This window comes from Pieris napi, chromosome 13 (genome assembly GCF_905475465.1).
Source record: "Pieris napi chromosome 13, ilPieNapi1.2, whole genome shotgun sequence".
Lineage (NCBI taxonomy): Eukaryota > Metazoa > Arthropoda > Insecta > Lepidoptera > Pieridae > Pieris > Pieris napi.
In genome coordinates, this window is record NC_062246.1 from 1,972,377 (window position 1) to 1,991,540 (window position 19,164).

At 34.6% G+C, this 19,164-nt stretch overlaps 1 protein-coding gene across 1 annotated transcript; it reads right to left on the reverse strand.

Moving 5' to 3' along the window:
* Positions 1-1,020: 1,020 nt before the first annotated feature.
* On the reverse strand, positions 1,021-15,393 carry LOC125055543 (homeobox protein unplugged-like). Its single transcript, XM_047658005.1, has 3 exons — positions 14,940-15,393; positions 2,259-2,443; positions 1,021-1,426 (listed from the first exon to the last, which is right to left on the reverse strand). Exons 1-3 carry the CDS (start codon positions 15,262-15,264, stop codon positions 1,085-1,087), a joined length of 852 nt encoding a protein of 283 aa, XP_047513961.1. The 5' UTR covers positions 15,265-15,393; the 3' UTR covers positions 1,021-1,084.
* Between the last annotated feature and the right edge of the window lie 3,771 nt (positions 15,394-19,164).

A 19,164-nucleotide genomic window follows, 5' to 3' on the forward strand; every position in this document is an offset into this window, starting at 1 on the left:
TCGAAAATTCTTTGATTAGGTACGGCGGTATGTTTGCTTCTAAAGTATTTGTTAATTACATTTTACAAATTATTCGTACATTCTCATAAGCTCCCAAATAGCTTTTATAATTCGTAACAGCAGATGTGCAATAAATGGCCTCATTTATGGGCGGAGTTGGGTGACACAGCCAGTTAAGTGACACGATATATTGTAAAATCGATAGGGAATTAGGCAATTTGTATTATTGGAAACTTGTGTGGTCTTACCGGCAAGAGATTTGTGGGAATTTATATAAACTTCTAGTTTTAACAGTGGATCAATAACGGAACAAGCCTCGGTTCACTGGTCATCTTTGGAGAACCAGAGCGACCAGCCTTGCGATTCTGTAACTCACTCTTCGAACTCTCACAGCGGCTTTGGCAGCGGCAGCGCAGGCTGATAAGGATCGAGCTTGTAGTTTATTGTTTATCAGAATGCCAAATGGTAAATGATTGCTTCACGACTGATTTGAGCGCGACCGCCGCTGCGAAAACCGCTGTGAGTTTTCGAAAAGTTAGTTACGGAATCGCAAGGCAGTCTAGATATCGTTGGAAAGATGACGTTGAGAAGTGCTTATGCGTGTTTCAAGGGACTTTCTTTCTATGTTTATTTAAAATTCGCTCGAACGGTGAAGGAAAACATCGTGAGGAAGCCGGCTTGCATTATATCCAAACTACGTGTTTCAGGCACAGAAGGTTGATCACCTACATGCCTATTAGATTGACAAAAAAGGCTGTATCGCCACCGATTTTTTAAATTATTTTAGGTAGGTATAGTTTCAGAAACATCTGCGGCAATTATGTTGCTAATAACATTAACCTATATTACTTTCTTTCTTATTTATATATTAATACTAACTCAGAACTTTCGCTTTGGGTTCTATGGCTAGGTTTTGTTAAATTATTTGTACCTAAATTAATGCGTAATAGATTACCAATCTGATTATTAAGCCATTTTACACAAAAATTTGTCATAAATGAGTTAAATAAAAGAACAACATAAATTATCACACAATTTATTTTACAATAGGCAAATGCATACAAATCTAATTCCTAACTACAACCTAACTATGTTGGCCATTTTGAAAATGCCTAATGGCCGGCGGATTCAGTGCTGCCAACCGCGCGTCATAAATGCTACGATCTTGTCTATCGATTTTTGCCGCGCTTAAAAATGCCGAGGTCTGCGACTGGAGGAGGTTCCCTGGTAGTGGCTGCGTCCTGTCCAGCCTAAACTGTAGATTCTGCTTCTCCATTTGATGATGCTGTGTTCTTACGGCGAAGCGATTGACGTGCACCGGTATTGGTACGACAATTTTTGTCGCCGTTTTCCCGTGACTGCCGGATGCGAGCCCCGCTTTGACGCGTTTCCATTTCGCGCGGCGATTTTGGAACCATATTTTTACCTGTAAAGACAATGTATTTATAAAGGGAGGCACGTACTAATCGTACAGCTACAGTAATAATAATCTATAGACAATATTATCTGCGTTAAGGGTAAAGTTCCGTAATTTTAGTGGGAACTTTAAAAAACTAACATTACGCAACTTTTTGCCAGTTTTATCTGGACATAGGGTTAATAAACGCTAAATTGAAAATCATATTATAAAGTCAATGGATTTTTAATAGGTACTTTAAAAAAATACAACAAAAATTGTTTTTAAATTTATACTAGGTATTTTTACAGCGCTCTTCAGAAAAAAAAACAGAGACGCTATAACTCTTGGTCTTGGCCACAGAATATATCTGGATCTGTATTCTTAGTCAATCTTAATTTCTTAAAATCGTTCTTAGACCGCTTTCATCACAATATTTTATTCCTTATCAGCAAGTACGTGGTCTATAACAAAAGAGGATCCTTTAGACTATTTTGAGACCTTAAACTCCGACGGGACCTCATTGGCCTTGTTTATTTGTTTAAAATATTTAACTTTAATACTAACCTAAAAATTAAATTAACTATTCTTTAGTTACTTGCTCGCTTGTCTACTTTTAATCAAGCTCTTGTAATTTAATTACTAACAGTAATGAAAAAATTAATATATTTTACCGTAATATGGTGCATTATTAATGACGTTTTAGTTTCAACTGTTTGCCTATGACCTTACCTTGCTAGTTTGTAATTAATAATCCTCTCATTTTTTAAATAGAACAGGTGCCAAACCGGCAGGAGGCTCACCTGCCGATACCGCCGCCCATAGACACTCATATAGCATAGTTGAAAACAAAAACACTCACTTGAACTTCGCTTAATTTAAGTGCTGACGCGATCTGTGACCTCTCCGTGAGAGAGAGATACTTCTTCGCATGGAACTCCCTCTCCAACTCCAAGAGCTGTTCTGACGTGAAAGCTGTCCGTCTTCTTCTTGCTTTGTTCTCTCTTGGTGTGTCTGGATCTTCTGTGTCGATTTCTGATTCGTTTCCTGAAATAGAAAATTCAGTTAGACATAATATATGAAAAAAAATTGGTAATTATGGTCTTTTTACAATTAGCAGTGTCCATGGCTCATGGGTAAAACACTCGCTATATTTCATGATTTAAACTAGTGTTCATATAGCTTATTAGTCTAGTCGACAAGTTGAAAATGGTACAAAATAGAGATACTGCTCTTAAAATTATGTGCGATAGCTCATTGGATCCGGAATGACGTCTAGAAAAATGTGCCAAAAGCGTGTATTCGCACATAAAAAATTGCAAAAGTTATAAACAATCAAAGATGAAAAAAAAATGCCATTTCGTTTTTTGCCAATATTTAATAAACTATTCATATTTAAGAAATTTTAAAAAAAGATTCTGAAAGAAGAGGAAATTTCCAATAAAAATTTGGAAAAATAAACTTAATCAAATTAATTGCACTCTTAACTAAAGTACTCTTTCGTACCCTTCTTTTTATTTGTCAAAGGTTTTAATATATGAAGTACAAAGTACAAGAGCTGGAAAGACGTGGAGCGAGGTGAAGTACGTGGCTCAAAACCAAACGGAGACTCACTGTAGCCCTTCGCCCCATCTAGGAGTTATAGGACATTAAGTCAAGTAGTACAAAGACTATTTCGGTACTTAGTATTTAATTTTTATCAATATCTTAAAAATAAAAAAATAATTAGTGGCACTAAAACCTTTTTAGGTCTGGGCCGCTGATTTCTGTATATGTTTCATGATCAGCCTGTGTCTGATACACGCCATCGACTTTAGGGTCTAAGGCAAGCTGGTTTCCTCACGATGTTTACCTTCACCGTTCGAGCGAATGCTAAATTCGCACATAGAAAGTCCATTGGTGCACAGCCGGGGATATATATATATATATATATGTATATACCTATTAGCAGACCGGCCAAGCGTTGCTGTGGCTGAGGTTTTTATTATATTACATAGTAGTAACGAAACGGTAGGAAAACACCAGTCATGGCGACCACCATGCTTTTTTGGTGGTTATGCCATTAAATTGTAGTTTATGTGAAACGTTGGTAGGTACTTTCAACACAGCGCGCGCGCCATCTGTTACAATTGTGACTATCAAATAATAAACAAATATTTTGCAATAAAATAATATTGCGGGTTAAATTGTGATGTAAGCTATCCTATCTTTTAAGTTGGATCAAACTACACACGGTGTGCAAATTTGATTGATATGGGTTGGGTAGTTTAGGAGTCCATAGCGGACAAACAACGTGACACGTAATTTATATATATTAAGATATATATAGAGTATTCGATAAAAAATTTATGACTTTCTTATTTTCAGAGGAAATATCTGTGGTCTAAGGGAAAGATAAAAAACACAAAACGCGCAGTCAGCATTTGGTCTCATCAAATGGCCGATAAAAAGTGATGGGCAGGCGTCAGCGCCACGCCCTAGGCTTGTCGGCCAGTGAGGGCGGAAATTAATTTTGTTTCTTTCAGAAGAGAATTTTCTTATAAATGCTCTAAAGTAAAAAACTGTGAAAGTTGAAGTTGACACATCACAATTTAGACAATTTAATAAGGTTTGGATGTGCTCAGTTAATAAAAGAAGATGGTTAGTACGTGTTAATTTGAAATGAAAAAATTTGGTTTTATTTATTTATTAAACATTTCATTATATTTACTACTTTTAAGGGAGTTGTTACTTGCATCGCATGAATTAAAATTAAATATTTTAGGAATGCATTTTAGATGCATATCCAATTCCTTATATAAATTCTCCTATACACATAGTTTTCTTTGAAGCAGGTAATTGAAAATTACTAACGAATTTATTACGATTACAATTTTTTTTATAAATCCAGAATAATATTTTGAGAGCACCCACCTAACCTTTCATTTTCTATGCCACTACCACCCAGCCACAAAGCAAGTGAAGAATAAAATATCTATACTAGTATTATAAAGAGGAAAGGTTTGATTTTTTGTTTGTTTGAAATGAATAGGCTCCGAAACTACTGGACCGATTTCAAAAATTCTTTCACCGTTGGCAAGCTACACTATTCCCGAGGTGACATAGGCTATGTTTCATTTTCAAAAAAATTTGGGATGCTTACTAAAACTTGAATAATCTAACCCAAGGTGTAAAAAAATAAACAAGAAACTGCCTACAATCGTGTGCGCTGCGAAAACTATTAATGATAGAACCAAATTAATATGTATTACAATTTTTCAGGACACATCACTATCTATAAAAAATGTCGCGACAGCATGTCTCTATATTTTATAGATACGTCGCAATAAGCGTCCTTTTATTATTAATTTTTTATTAAAATACCACACCTAGAAAAGGCTCTTTATTCGTACCTAGGTATTGATCCTTATCAAAATAATTACCAACGTTTCACATAAGCTACAATTTAATGGCATAACCACCAAAAAAGCATGGTGGATTGGTGTTCTCCTGCCGTTTCTATTGAATAGTTTCCTACTATGTAATATAACAAAAATCTTAGCCACAGCAACGCTTGGCCGAGTCTACTAGTATTATATATAACTATAATTAGAATTTCCATGCTTTCAACTAAAATCTAGACGAACTTTTTTTTAATTAAATGCACTAATTAACATGCAATTATCTAATGGAACTAACCATGCAGACTGATGAATTCATAAACAACTTCGGTCGAAGTAACCAGAACCTTAATTCTAAGAATAGCTTAAAGTGCCAAAATGAAAATTTCGTATTCTATCCAATGTGCAATTTCCATGAAGTGAGACATAAAGATCCTTGCAAATAAATGCGTTTATTCACGGTTTAAATCTTAGGCTGCGACAACCATTGACAGTTATTGACGCGCCAAATGAATTGTAAAAAATAACCCAGTAACAGCAAAAAACAACTCTATTTGCTTTAATATAAAGCCACAGATCTAAATAAAATTTATCCACAAGTTCGATAGCGATTATAATCTGTTGTGACTCTTATTTGAAATGGAACAGGGTCCATAGATTTCGAGAACTTTTAAAACGCATAAAGTTCCCGCCAATACGCGTTCTGAATTTGAAATTGTATTGAATGACGATTCGAAGAGCGGCGAAGTTAAATCGTTCGTGAACTGTTAATGTGTGTATTTGAGACGATATTGATCAACGTACATCACTGGATCGTGACGAGTGGCACGTATGTCAATAACGAATTACAATACTAACGTTGTGGCTGGTTGACAGTGGCATAGACAATTTATTAACTGCTGCTGATTTTCTTTATCGAATCTTTATTCAATTATTAAAAATTTTGGTAATTTTTGTTCTAGACACATAATAAATACGTAGAAAGGAAGTTAAGGGCGGGCATTTTGGTGAATTTATAACTGTTATACAAATCTATAATTTATTATGAGTAAATTTTTTGTTTTGTTAGTGTAAGTTTGCTATATTTTATTATAATCGATGTTTTCTTTCAGTGTATGAGCATTAATTGATAGAAACGCACATACATAGAAAAATCCCGTTGCAATATAGTCTTTGTTCGAAAGCACAATCTCAGAGTTATATAAATCGCACCCCTAACCACTAAGCTTACTCTCCAGAAATGTTTAGGTTGGTACTTGTAAATATTTTGAATAAGTATTCAATTAGGTGATATGAGAAGAAAGTAATTGCAAATAATTTTTATTTGAATAAAATATATTTTATATAATATTTATTTTTATAATAATAATAATAATAATATAGCCTTTAGATTCCGAAACTCTGTCACTTTATATATCTAAACTTTAATATATTTTCACTCCAGTATATCTCGGAGTTCGGTTTGCCTCTTGGCAAAGGCCTCCTCTAACCCTTTCCACTGTTCTCTATCTTTTGCGACTCTTCTCCAGTTGTAGCCTGCTGTTAGTTTCAGTTCGTCCTCCCATCTCTTGCGTGGTCGACCTCTTCTTCGTTTTCCGTCTCTAGGGTACCATTCCGTCACTATTTTGCTCCATTTTTCATGAGGGCTCCGTAGCATATGACCCGTCCATCTCCATTTCATTTGGTCAATCTTAAAGCGGCCACTGACGATACGTCCATTAATCCGAATGGAGTAGTCGTCGTCCAAAATCGTCCCATGAATGGTAAAAAAGTATTCCATTTGGATGGACGTCAGCCAGCTCTGGATTTCCAAAAGGATTGAAATCCATGCGTCCAGGCCAAATGGACGTCATCCGTGGCCGTCCGTCAATGGCAGAAACGTGCGCCACGCCATATGGATGCAGTCCGAATTGTCCGTGAATGGGCGAAACGACGTCCATTTTTTTGAGGTTTTTGTTTCAGTTTATGTTTTGATGTCGATGGTGGTGCATGTGCTGTGTATTTGTCAAGCGTTATAATTTTCTTTTTATTATGTCTTTGTCCGCGCGTGACTTTATGTTGGAAGTAATAGAAAAATATAAAAGTATTTCTATTTTTAAATAAATATATTTATATTATAAAATAAATAAAAAGATTTCTTTGTTTCAACCAATCCTTCATCCACTTTCTCTTAGGTTTTTTTTGTCTTTTTAATAAAATACACACAACTGCTGCCACCAGTAAAGTATTGTTATCCATAGTATTATTTATTTCCGTTCTGTACGATTGCAAAGTTCGAAGTGACGCCATGCATCCAAATGGAAGTATTGTGAATGGTACCGTATCTCGATAAATTTCCATTTGGAGTGCATCCAAAAGGAAGTCTACTAAATGGACGTATCGTCAGTGGCCGACTTTAGTGAGAATGTCTGTCACACCTGTTCTAGCTCTTATGTCTGCGTTTATTTGTTTATCTAATTTTCTTATGCTCAGCATGCTTCTTTCCATGGCTCTTTGGCAGTGTGATATCATATCCCTGTGCTGGTTAGATAGTGCCCAAGTTTCGCAGCCATAGGTAAGGCAGGGTAGGAAACATGTGTTAAAGACTTTTCTCTTTATTTTCTTGCTGAAATCTGTTGTTTTCATGATTTCCCTCAGTGACCAATATCTTTTCCATCCATTTGCTATTCTTCTTTTGATCTCTTTGGTGGTTATATCAGTTAGAGAGATAATTTGCCCCAGATAAATGTACTCTTCCACATATTCTAGAGGTTGATTATTAATTTTTATTTCGTATGGGATTGAATTTGATAGTAGCTTTGTTTTGCTTGTGTTCATTTCCAGGCCTACTTTCTCACTTTCTTTGTTTAAGTCTTGTATCATTTCTTCAAGTTTATGAGGGTTCTCTTCGAACAATACAATGTCGTCTGCAAATCGAAGATGATGTAGTTTTCTCCCATCAATATTTAGTCCAAATTCATTCCATTCTAGTTTTCGGAATATGTTTTCGAGCACAGCAGAAAATAGCTTTGGAGATAATGGGTCCCCTTGTCTGACACCTCTTTCGATTTTAAATGTCTTTCCGAGTGTTTCCATTTGTATTCTTGCATTGCAGTTAGCATATATTTGTTTTATGATGTTTATATAGGCCCCGGATACTCCTTGGTTTTCTAAGCTTTCCCATATCACTTCATGTTTGATGCTGTCAAAAGCTTTGGTGTAATCTATAAAAGCCATATACACTGTTTTGTTATATTCACTGTATTTTTCTATGATTTGTTTGACTGTGTGTATATGATCTATCGTTGCGAAGTTTTTCCTAAATCCAGCCTGTTCCATTGGTTGGCTCTCGTCTAATGTGGTGTTTAATCGATCTGGTAATATCTTAAAGAAAACCTTATATATGTTTGACATCAGGCTTATTGGTCTATAGTTGGATAAGTCTTCCTTTGAGCCTTTTTTGTATATAAGAATTATGTGCGAGGTTTGCCATTGTTCAGGAATCTGTTCTGATGTTAGGATGTCGTTAAAGATTTTTGTCATAATGGGCACCAGTTGATCTTGTCTGGACCTGGTGCCTTATCTGACTTTTGGCTTAATATAGCTTTCCTGACTTCACTTTGTAATATATCTGGTTCTAAGTTTGGAGGGTATATGGTCGTTCTGTAGTTGTTGCATTGTTCGTTTCCTGCGATAGCTGGGTTGGAGTATAGATTTCTGTAAAAATCTGACGCTGTCTTTACTATACTTTTGCGGTTCGTGATATTAATTTGATTATTATTATAAAAATAAGAATATTTATTTTTATTTTTTATATATTTATATATATATAAAATAATTAAATAAAAAAAGCGCTAGTGGCGGCCTTATCACTTTCGAGCGATGTCTTCCAGGCAACCACTCCACAACCACAACAATATTAAAAGTGGTATTTACCAATTTTTCAAATTTTAACCAATCCAGTTCAGCAGTTCAAGAGTTAGAAAGAAACAAATTATACAGTTATATCTTTTTTATCATATTAATATATATATTACGCGTCACGTTGTTTGTCCGCTATGGACTCCTAAACTACTTGACCGATTTCAATCAAATTTGCAAATCGTGTGCAGTTTGATCTAACTTAAAAGATAGGATAGCTTACATCTTAATTTATACCCGCAATATTATTTTATTGCAAAATATTTGTTTATTATTTGATAGTCACAATTCTAACAGATGGCGCTGTGTTGAAAGTACCAACGTTTCACATAAGCTAAAATTTTATGGCATAACCCCATGACTGGTGTTCTTCTACCGTTTCCCTTTACTACTATGTAATATAACAAAAACCTTAGCCACAGCAACGCTTGGCCGGTATGCTAGTTCTATATAAATCTACTCTGTGTATGTCACTGAATTCATGTGAATTCTAAACTCCTAAACGGCTGGACAGATTTTATGAATTTTTTTATGTGTTCAAGTAGAGTCGAGAATGATTTACAATATTAGATTTTGTTTGTATGTAAGACGTGTGTACTGTGTACAGGACAAAATCTGTCGGATCCGCTCGTAATTTATATACCTATAGGTACATATTTTTTGTTTGTTTATAAGTATAAATCTTCTTGTGCTGTTTTCAAACTAGAGTTTACTATTCTTTAACTTCAACTTTCGTGACTCCATCGGCAATGCCAGGATAAATTTTCACAGCTTCCAAGTGATAGAGACATAGAAATGTCTACAAACTGTCCCATACGACCTCTAATTTAAAACTTCTATTAAAGAAGAAAATGTTCTAAACAAGTATATGGAACACAGCAATTATTTTTGTCACAGACAATCCAATTCTGTCATGCCCTTTGCCCTTTGTAAATTGACAGCTGTCATCTCGCGTTGCCGCCAACCTTCCGAATTTCATTCAAACAATTTCACAGCGCAGATGCACTCTAGTGGCGTGACGGATTAATTTCAACAAGGCATAGATAATTGTGAATTTACGATTTTTCCCCAATTGTATTGATCTGTTTAGAGTAAGCGTGAAGTTAGGCGTTAAATTTGTAAGTGTTTGATTTTTACTTGACTGTATAGATATAATTCTAAGGTGAAAATCCAAGAGAACAATGAATGCAAATATAATTTCAAAGATTTATAAATACGGCAGTTTTACACGGCTCAAAAGCATTGTAGGCCTAGGGGCTTCAACTCTCAACCGTGGCTGAGGTCGTAGGTTCGAACCCCGGCTGTGCACCAATGGAATTTCTTTCGGCTGGTCACCTGTCTATTAGAGTTACAAATGATCATGAACCAGATACAGAAATCAGCGGCCCAGACCTAAAAAGGTTGTAGCGCCACAGATTTTTAAAATATTTATAAACTAAGTATATTTCGGTCTTTGTACTACATATATATTTATTAAAACCTAAGTTAATTACTCATGTCTTTTTTAATTTTACTAACTCTGGCTGTGCACCAATGGACTTTCTATATAGACATTTAACACTCACAAAAAATCGTAAGGAAACCGTCATATCTTAATTCCCAAAAAGTCTAAAAACTTGCCTATTAAGAAAAATCAATGACGCGGAGACCCTAATGGTTGTAGTGCTACTGGTTTTTACAATTATTTTTATTTTACTACTAGCAGCCCCCGCGAACTTCGTTTCTCCTTAATGTGATTTTACTTAGCCTACCTTTTTAGTACATACCAACATGGAACATTTTGCTATGCTACCACAGAGACTGTTCAGTTTTCTGGAATGAAACCTTTCTAGGATTGTCTGTGAATTTTTCTCTACGATTTTATACAGAGATTTTTCTAAGTTTTAATTAAATAACAAATAAAAAATAGGGGTTGATCTTAGAGGGGTGAAAATTAAGGGTTGTGTGTATTTTTGTATGTTGTATCATAAAAACAAAAAAAATTATGTAAAAAATAAAAATAAAAATTAGGGGTTTGAAAGATAGATAGTAGCCGATTCTCAGACTTACTGAATGTGCATAAAAAATTTATGAGAATCGGTCGAGCCATTATACATAGTATATAAAACATAAAGACCTGTTTTAGCACCACTGCGTATTTATTTTTATTAACAAATTATTATTTTTATAAACAAAAAACTTGGCAATTAAAAAGAGTGGCGGAGAGTTAATTGTAAGTTCTTATTTTCCATTCTACGCCCTTGATTTGGGAACTGGCAGTAAATGTAAAATTAGTAGTGTTTAATATATATTTATTTTCAACGTTCTTAAATGTACATTGTGTTACCTGTATGAATTTGATTTGATTATGATGAAAGATGGGTTTACTCAATAAATATTAATTTGTTAACTAATAAATACCTTGAACACAAGATCACATTCAAATAATTATAATGTGACGAAAAGTTCGATTCTGTAAATCAAAAACTTTTGCGATTTAAAAACTCTCTTAATAATAGAAGGAGTAAATTTCAAGCATTTATATTAAATAAATTTTCTTTTTTTCCTTATTTAATTATTATTAGTAGTAGGTTAAGAATATTGTAAGAGTAGGTACCTACTTACAATATTTCTGTGTATATTTACAGTTGATTTTCTTATTGAAGTTCATAAGTTTACAGTTTAAAATATTTAGATTTTCATATTTTTAAATCATTAATAAAACCTAAACACAACCATCAAATATACAGTATTTACAATTTATGCATTTGTCGCACTCCTAACAAAACTGCTATTGTTACATACACAAACAGAGGTTTTCAAATATACCATGATTTAGATTTTATTATTCTGTAATAAAAATATTAAAAAAATAACAAGCAAAAAAGCTTTGGCGGCCGCAGAGCAGGCGGAAAATCATACTAAAATAATACGAAAATAAACGGCTCTAATACGTATATAAGAGTCTTTCCTCGAGTAAAACATACTATACTAGACTATAGCATAGGATCGAAAGTTATAAGGCGCGTAGACAGAGTCCGCGACTTGGGTGTCCTGTTTGTGCCCGATCTTTCATTTGCGGAGCATATTCGGACGATTACGGATGCTGCTTTTAGGAGATTAGGGTTTGTCCTGCGAAATTCGGTTGGTCTGACGGACACTGCCACTAGGGTGCTATATTCATCATTAGTAAGGCCAATTCTCGAAACCAGCTGCGTCATATGGTCCCCTTATGAAAGGTATTATGGGGATATGATTGAACGAGTTCAAAAGAAGTTCCTGAAATCTGTATAAAAGAAGATACAATTTCTTTCCTTACCTCTACCCTACTAAGTTCTTGATGGGGGTGTTAGGGTATAATTCATTAGAGCTTCGTAGGGATTTTTCGGTGGTCAGGTTTGGATTGAGTGTAATTAAGAATGAAACGGAAAGCGCATACTTGCTGGGAGAGATTATGAGGCTATACGTTCCGGACAAATATTGCCGCTGCCGGAAACATAACCTTTTCGCTGTGCGTTCGGCTCGCACTGTCCAGCGACAACAAGCGCCCATTCCCCGGTTACTCTCACTGCTTAATGGGTTTCTCGACTCTTCACCGGAGAGCGACCTGTTTGGGAAGCTTATGGGGGGATAAGAGGGTAATGCTACCCTGTACTGTAAATTTTGTAAATCTTAATTGTATTTTATTGTTTTTAGTCTAAGTTTGGCCATTGAGCTGTTAATAAATAAATAAATAAATAAATATATAATTTTTAAAAAATTAAAGAAAATATTATAATTTTTAAGAAAATAATTTACACCAATTTTATCTGTATCTGGGTAAAATCCAGGATAAACGGCGTGTTGGTAGAAGGAAGAAATCATGGCTTCGCAACGTTAGAGAATGGACAGGTATTGCAACTGCGGAGTTGCTGCATCTGGCACAGGACAAGACACGCTTCAAGATACTAACGGACAACCTCCAGTAATGGAGAGGCACTAAAAGAAGAGAGAAGAAGAATTTTATCTGTCATATCTATTTTCTAACTAGTTTAGTAGGAAGATAGTAAGAACCCCTCCAAAGAACTCTGACATGGGCAAACTGCATCCACCAGCCGTTTTGATGATGTCATTCGCCCATCTCTGTTAGAATAGATTTTGTTTGCTGCTCTTACAATAGAATTGTTTTCCCTGGAGGGTTGTCTAGTCTACCACGGTGACAAATCGGGTTGGTTCGTTTTATGTTACTAAATTGTGTTGTTTAGTTTCTATAAAATGTGCGAAAGGGGACATGTTACAACTTATATTAGATACCACTACAAAACACGCCAGCTGGGTCACAAATATCTCAAAATATTGATGTGAAAAAATCTTTACAATCGTTGTGATTTGAAAGTTGATGAAACGGAAAAGCGACAGGAAAAGAGACAGAAATAAGATTTAACGTGGGAGAAAATGTGATAGCTTCCTATCTACCTATTATACAGTGTATAAATTTTAAATTAGTGTAGCAAGAAGTTATCACAAAAAAAGTTTTTATATATGATATGGAAATAAATTGATAAATTTCGTCTAATTTTATAATTGAAGTAAATTAATCTGTTATTTAATATGTGAAAGAAAGTCTAATTTACATATTATTAATTATAAAAACTTTTTTAATCATTGTAGTTTTCATCAAAATTAATAATTGATATTATATTTAAAATTCAAATTATATTCGTCTCATAATCTTGAAACCAAAATTTTTGAAGGCTTCACTTCTACTACGTACGTATTATTTGGTCACCCACAGGGATGTCCCTAGTATGGGGATTAGTTGTCATATAATTGTGTCATTTCTAAACTAAAAAATAAAAAATATGTTATAAGTAAACTGTGATGATTTAAATTTTTAAACAATTATTATTCAAACTCAAAATATCTTTATTCATGTAGATAAACAAATACACTTATGAATTGTCAAGTTAAATTAATTGTAAATTTACATTTACTACCAGTTCGCAAGTCAAGGGCGTAGAGCGGGTAAGAAGAACTGGCAAGAAACTTTCCGCCACTCTTTTTAATCGCCAAGTATTGTCATACAAATTGTTTGAACTGGAGCAAATCAATCCCAAGAATTAGGATCATTTAAATATTCGTCAAATTTATAAAAAGCTTTATTAATTAATTTACGTTTAACGAAGGCTTTGAATTTATTCAGTGATAATTCTCTTATTTCGCTTGGGAGTTCGTTGTAAAAACGGATACAATTTCCATATAAGGAGTGGTTTATCTTTTGGAGCCTTGTTGGTCGTACACTCAAATTAGTTCTATTTCGCCTATTATATATATTAATAATAATATCCAGTGACGCTACAATCCTAAATGGGTTTTGGGCCTCAATTGCATCAAAATTCAAAAATCATTTAACCATATGGGTAACACATTGTACACTTATGACTTGTCAGTAAAGAAATACATATTAATGCTTCTTATTTTACATTTAGTGCCAGTTCTCAAATCAAGGGCGTAGAACGGAAGAGAAGAACTGGCATCCGTTTCATAGACAAGTTGGTAATCTTCTGTCTGACACATGTCATAGATTTTTTTTGTTTCCTCACGATGGTCTCCCTCACCATAGCCGAGTGTGAGACGCGCACATAGAAAGTCAATTAATGCACAGTCATTCAGACTTCAAGGATGAGATTAGTACGCTAGAGCCACTTCCACTTCGACCAACACTGCTTTATATTATTTATTATAATATATTAAATTTTCATCGATTTTATGGGTAGACCTGGCTAAAATTGATCTGCGTACCCAAGGACTTGACTGTTTCGATAGAAAATAATAGTTGAGATATTTTATAAAAACGCACTTTGATTTAATCAAATTCTAGGTTGTGAAAAAACCTAACAATATATTAGGTACAGTGAAGTCCGCGGACCGTATCTGTTTGTATGAAAGCGATCAACTTTAAGCTACAAAACAGATTTTTGTAAGATTTTCACCAGTAGCTATGGTGATTGCTAAGGAAGGTAAGAAAGGTATGATGGTTTTATATAAATTGACAGAAATATAACAATAGTTCTGGAAGAGGTCGCAAAAACATTACCTACCAAAATACATGAAATCCAGGCTGGCGAAATTCGGACGGAAGGAATATTAAAAAATTCGTAAAAAAGGAAACCGACACCAAAATGCACTTAATAATAATTGATAATAATATTTTATTAATATTATTGATTATGTACGTCATTAATTTATTTATGTACCAGGTATAAATATCCTATTTAAGTTTTGGAAGTCGAAAACAAACTCACCCTGTGTATTGTCATCAGCACCATCACTTTCTTCACTCCCAACACTAACTGGACTGTCTCTCTTCTCATCTCTTTCTTGTTGTCTTCCAAACATCCTCAACCACGGCTCCTGGTACCCGAGTAAGAAAGGAAAATTCACATTTTGCGGTAAAAAAGGTCCATTGAAATAAAACCTCATTCGATCACTTCTGTCATCCTCGTCTGAATGCCTTGATAAATCAGAAATATTATTTTCTATGTCGATTTCTGGCGATTTTCTATCTGTTCCAATTATAGAATCTATGGAAAATGATTTTGGCGGCTTCCGTTTCGTTTCGGAATCCATTGCACACACTAAAGAGTTTCTATATTTGAATAGTTTTCTTTATGTCACTTTGTTGTCACTGGCACAACGAAAATAAAAATTCAAAAATGGAACACACGTCTGTTCACTGCGACATCGTTGTGATGTACTCGCTGTGAGCTATAGATACCGACACGCCCATACGGGCGGGGTGTAGACGTTGTGTAATTTTATTTTATTAATGCTCGATCGCTGTCAAGCGAACATAAGCTTTATTACAATAGCTAGTGTAATATCCTGCTGTAGTCTACAAGATTATATCCATTTGAGCTGAACTATCAAATTACACCTTGTTATCCACATATAGAACCTCTTTTCTAAGCAACTCCTTCGATGTTTGAACTCATTCAAATATGATTCGTAAGATAATTTGAAAAAGGAAGACTTTCGGGTGAAGAAGCTTTTGATTTTGGTCCTTTTACCTTCGGATTTTAAATGATTAAGCTCCATTTGTAGAAATGTGTGAACGAAACACACTCACTGGCTATAAACATGTAAGATAAGGATGTAAGATGAGATTTTGTGGAGTGTACACTGGTAATTGGTGGTGATCAGAATGTTTTGCCAGTGTCAGCACTTTGTACGAGTTTTATCGTCTTGTGGTCCGTTTAGACGACTTTCTTATGGGGTAAAGTATAATTTGCCAAAAGAAATTAACAATTGTTTGAAGTTTTAGTTCTCCGGTATTTTAAAATAAATAGGTACCGAATTTTAATGATATTTTATTTAATAAAAGAACCAAATTTTAGTTTTTTAAGTACTAAAAACAAGTTGTTTTATTCTACTTCCTATTACTAAAAAGTACCTATTATATATACCAATTGATTTTTCTTTCTACTTGTTCCATCTCAAAGTTGAGAAGAATAAACAAACAAAACCACTAGACCAATTTGACGAGTCATTGGTCTAGTGGTTAGTACCCCTGACTACGAATCCATGGGTCCCGGGTACGATCCCCGGCCGAGACGAACATCGATGTGACGAGATTTGGTGTTGTGCTTAGGTCTTGGGTGATTAAAAATGTATTTATATGTCTATCTATCTATAATATGTATGTATATCCGTTGCCTAGTACCCATAACACAAGCTTCACCAGCTTAGCATGGGACTAGGTCAATTGGTGTGAATTGTCATTAAAAAAAAAACTTACAGATGCACTTGTACGCTCTTTTAAGCTTTAATGGAAATGGGCAGGTCATATTACTTGAGCGCGGGATAAAAGATGGATACTTGAAATAACAAAATGGACTGGCCCTACTTGAAAGAGTTGTACCTATAGGACAAAAAAAAGGTGATGTAATAGAAATAGAGAAGAAAAACTGGATGAAGGTTGCAGAAGAGAAAGAAAAATAGAAAAATATGGAGGAGGTGTTTCTCCTAAAAGGATCATGAAATTAAAAAGATTTCAGTGGCGCTACAACCTTTTTAGGTATGGGCCGAAGATTTCTGAATCAGTTTCATGGCCATTTTTAACTCATTAAAAAAAGTAGGTGATCAGCCTCCTGTGCCTGAAACATGACCTCGACTTTTTGGGTCTAAGGCAAGCCGGTTTCCTCACGATGATTTCCTTCACCGTTCGATCGAATGTTAAATCGAACCTACAACCTCAGGGATAAGAGTCGCACTCTGCAGCCACTATGCCAACACTGCTCTTAAAAGGGGCCATACAAATACTTACTAAAACACTAATAAACATTAATTATTAGAACTTACTAACGAATACTTATATGATATATACTATTCGTTGTTCATAACCAATACTTATAGGTATTAAGAAATGTAAACTAAACAATTATTGTATCGATTAATTAATAAATAGGTACGATGAAGGAAACCAGCGCGTCTAAGGTTCAAGTGGCTTCTGTGACATCGAAATCACAGAAGCCACTTGAATCATGAAAACGGATTAAGAAAGACCTAGGAGACAATTATTTTTTATCGTAAAATTAAAATAGCTAACCAATTTAAACTAGATTAAGAACTTAGAAGAATTATTCGGAGAAGGTACCCAGGATTTTCTAAAAAATTTGTACGCATAGAAGGTTTGAAGTGTGGCGTAACTATACCATCTAGGGCCCGTGGCAAATTCTTTTGATGGGGCCCTATCAGTAAAAATCGTCACGTTGTACTCAGTTTATTTTTAATAAACTTCTAAATTTTAAGCGTACTCAATTACACGTTGTATATGTCCCACTAATGGCCATAGGCCTCCTCTCTTAGGCGAGAGGGAAATGGGGATGGTCTGAATGAATGGTTGAGAATGAGGTTTGAACTCCCACAACTGAACGTTTTTTAAGCAGTTTCTGCCGCGCACCACCACTACTTGCCGGCTGGCCACAGAAGTATTTCGAACCAATTCGACTTAGGGTCCTTTAAGAGCGTACCAATTTTTAAAAGGCCGGCAACGCACTCGCGAGCCCTCTGGGATTGTTCACACTAAGCCTTCCGTATGCCTGTTGTTCTATATAAAAAACAAATCTGGAATAAATACAATCAATAGAACATAAATTTGTCCTTCTGAAAGATATTATTTTACTATACATATATACCATAGATATTCGATAAAAAAATACTGGACTGCCCAGTGTAAACGAAGCCCCGAGCCTCCATTAGTGAACAATTTGTCCCTCTCTCCTCCCTAAATTGATTGAGGCCAGCCCCTTGACCGAAGATGAATTAAACCAAACTTTTGCGGCTTTCATATTCCTTTGAATTCATTTATTTAAATAATACTTTAACTTTTGTAAGGAATTGCGCTTTTATATAAGTTATATTAACATTTAGTAAAAAAATCTAATTCGAACATCTGTGTTTTGCTTGGTTGACTGATCAAGTTTATTATGTCTACCCACATTTTTGGTGCTGTTTTGTTTTGTTATTTTATATATTATGTACCTACACTGTGCGCTCTAATTTCTCATTTTTAATCTTAGTTTTAAATATTGTTTCTCAGTAAGTGAATTATGTATGCAATTCTTATGAGAAATGAAGCCTCTTGGCATTGAGAGTGTCCATGGGCGGCGGCATCACTTAACATCAGATGAGCCTCCTGCCCGTTTGCCCCCTGTTCTATAAAAAAAAGTTGTTTTTAAAAAATATTCATTTACATATTATGTATCCAAAATCATCAAAAAAAAATATTAGTGTTAAACAGTTCTATCAACCCCATACGTGTTTGACATATTGCATGTATTTACGCGCCTCCATAGGCAAAAATATTGTAAGTTGAATCAAGCTATTCCAAATTCAAATTTCATTGCACACGTCTTAGCTAAATCAGCGCCACGCTTTCCAAACTTGGCAGCTGACATTTGACATTTGATTCTAGTCTCGTGCTAGGTTCGCAGGCTAGACTCGAATTAGCCTCCCAAATAGCGATCGCGGTCTGAATGATTATTAAAACTATAAAGTGAACAATGGATCATTATTGAAGGAATGAATGAATTATTCGCATTGTATTATCCGATTCTTTGAGCCTGTGTGATAATTGCTCTTGTATTGTGAATACGAAATTTATTACATGATTCTCTTCTGGGAAAGTCAGGAAATTAGTTTTATTGCTAACGTTTGGTCACTAAAGATTTAAGGGCCTAACTAAATTATTTATGTGTTCGGTTTAATAATAAATATAAGTTTCTCTTACGTGATATATTATCTATGTAGATATTTTTTTAACATCTAAACCTACCTACCGTCTAGCCAGTGTTATATAATATATCTAGACATATTTTTCGTAACTTGCAATATAGGTAGGTACCTACCTAACCGATTATATAGATTATAGATAGTTATAAACTTATAAATAGCTGTGTGTTTGTTAATTTCATTAAATTAATTTCAAATATTTATCTGTCTTAAAACCCCAATTAACCTCAATATTAT

Coding starts and splice junctions, on each gene's coding strand:
- LOC125055543 (XM_047658005.1), bottom strand. CDS start 15,264: ATGGATTCCGAAACGAAACGGAAGCCGCCAAAATCATTTTCCATAGAT. Junction 2,444..14,939: donor TGCTGATGACAATACACAGG/GTGAGTTTGTTT, acceptor TTTCTATTTCAG/GAAACGAATCAGAAATCGAC. Junction 1,427..2,258: donor TTAAATTAAGCGAAGTTCAA/GTGAGTGTTTTT, acceptor TTGTCTTTACAG/GTAAAAATATGGTTCCAAAA.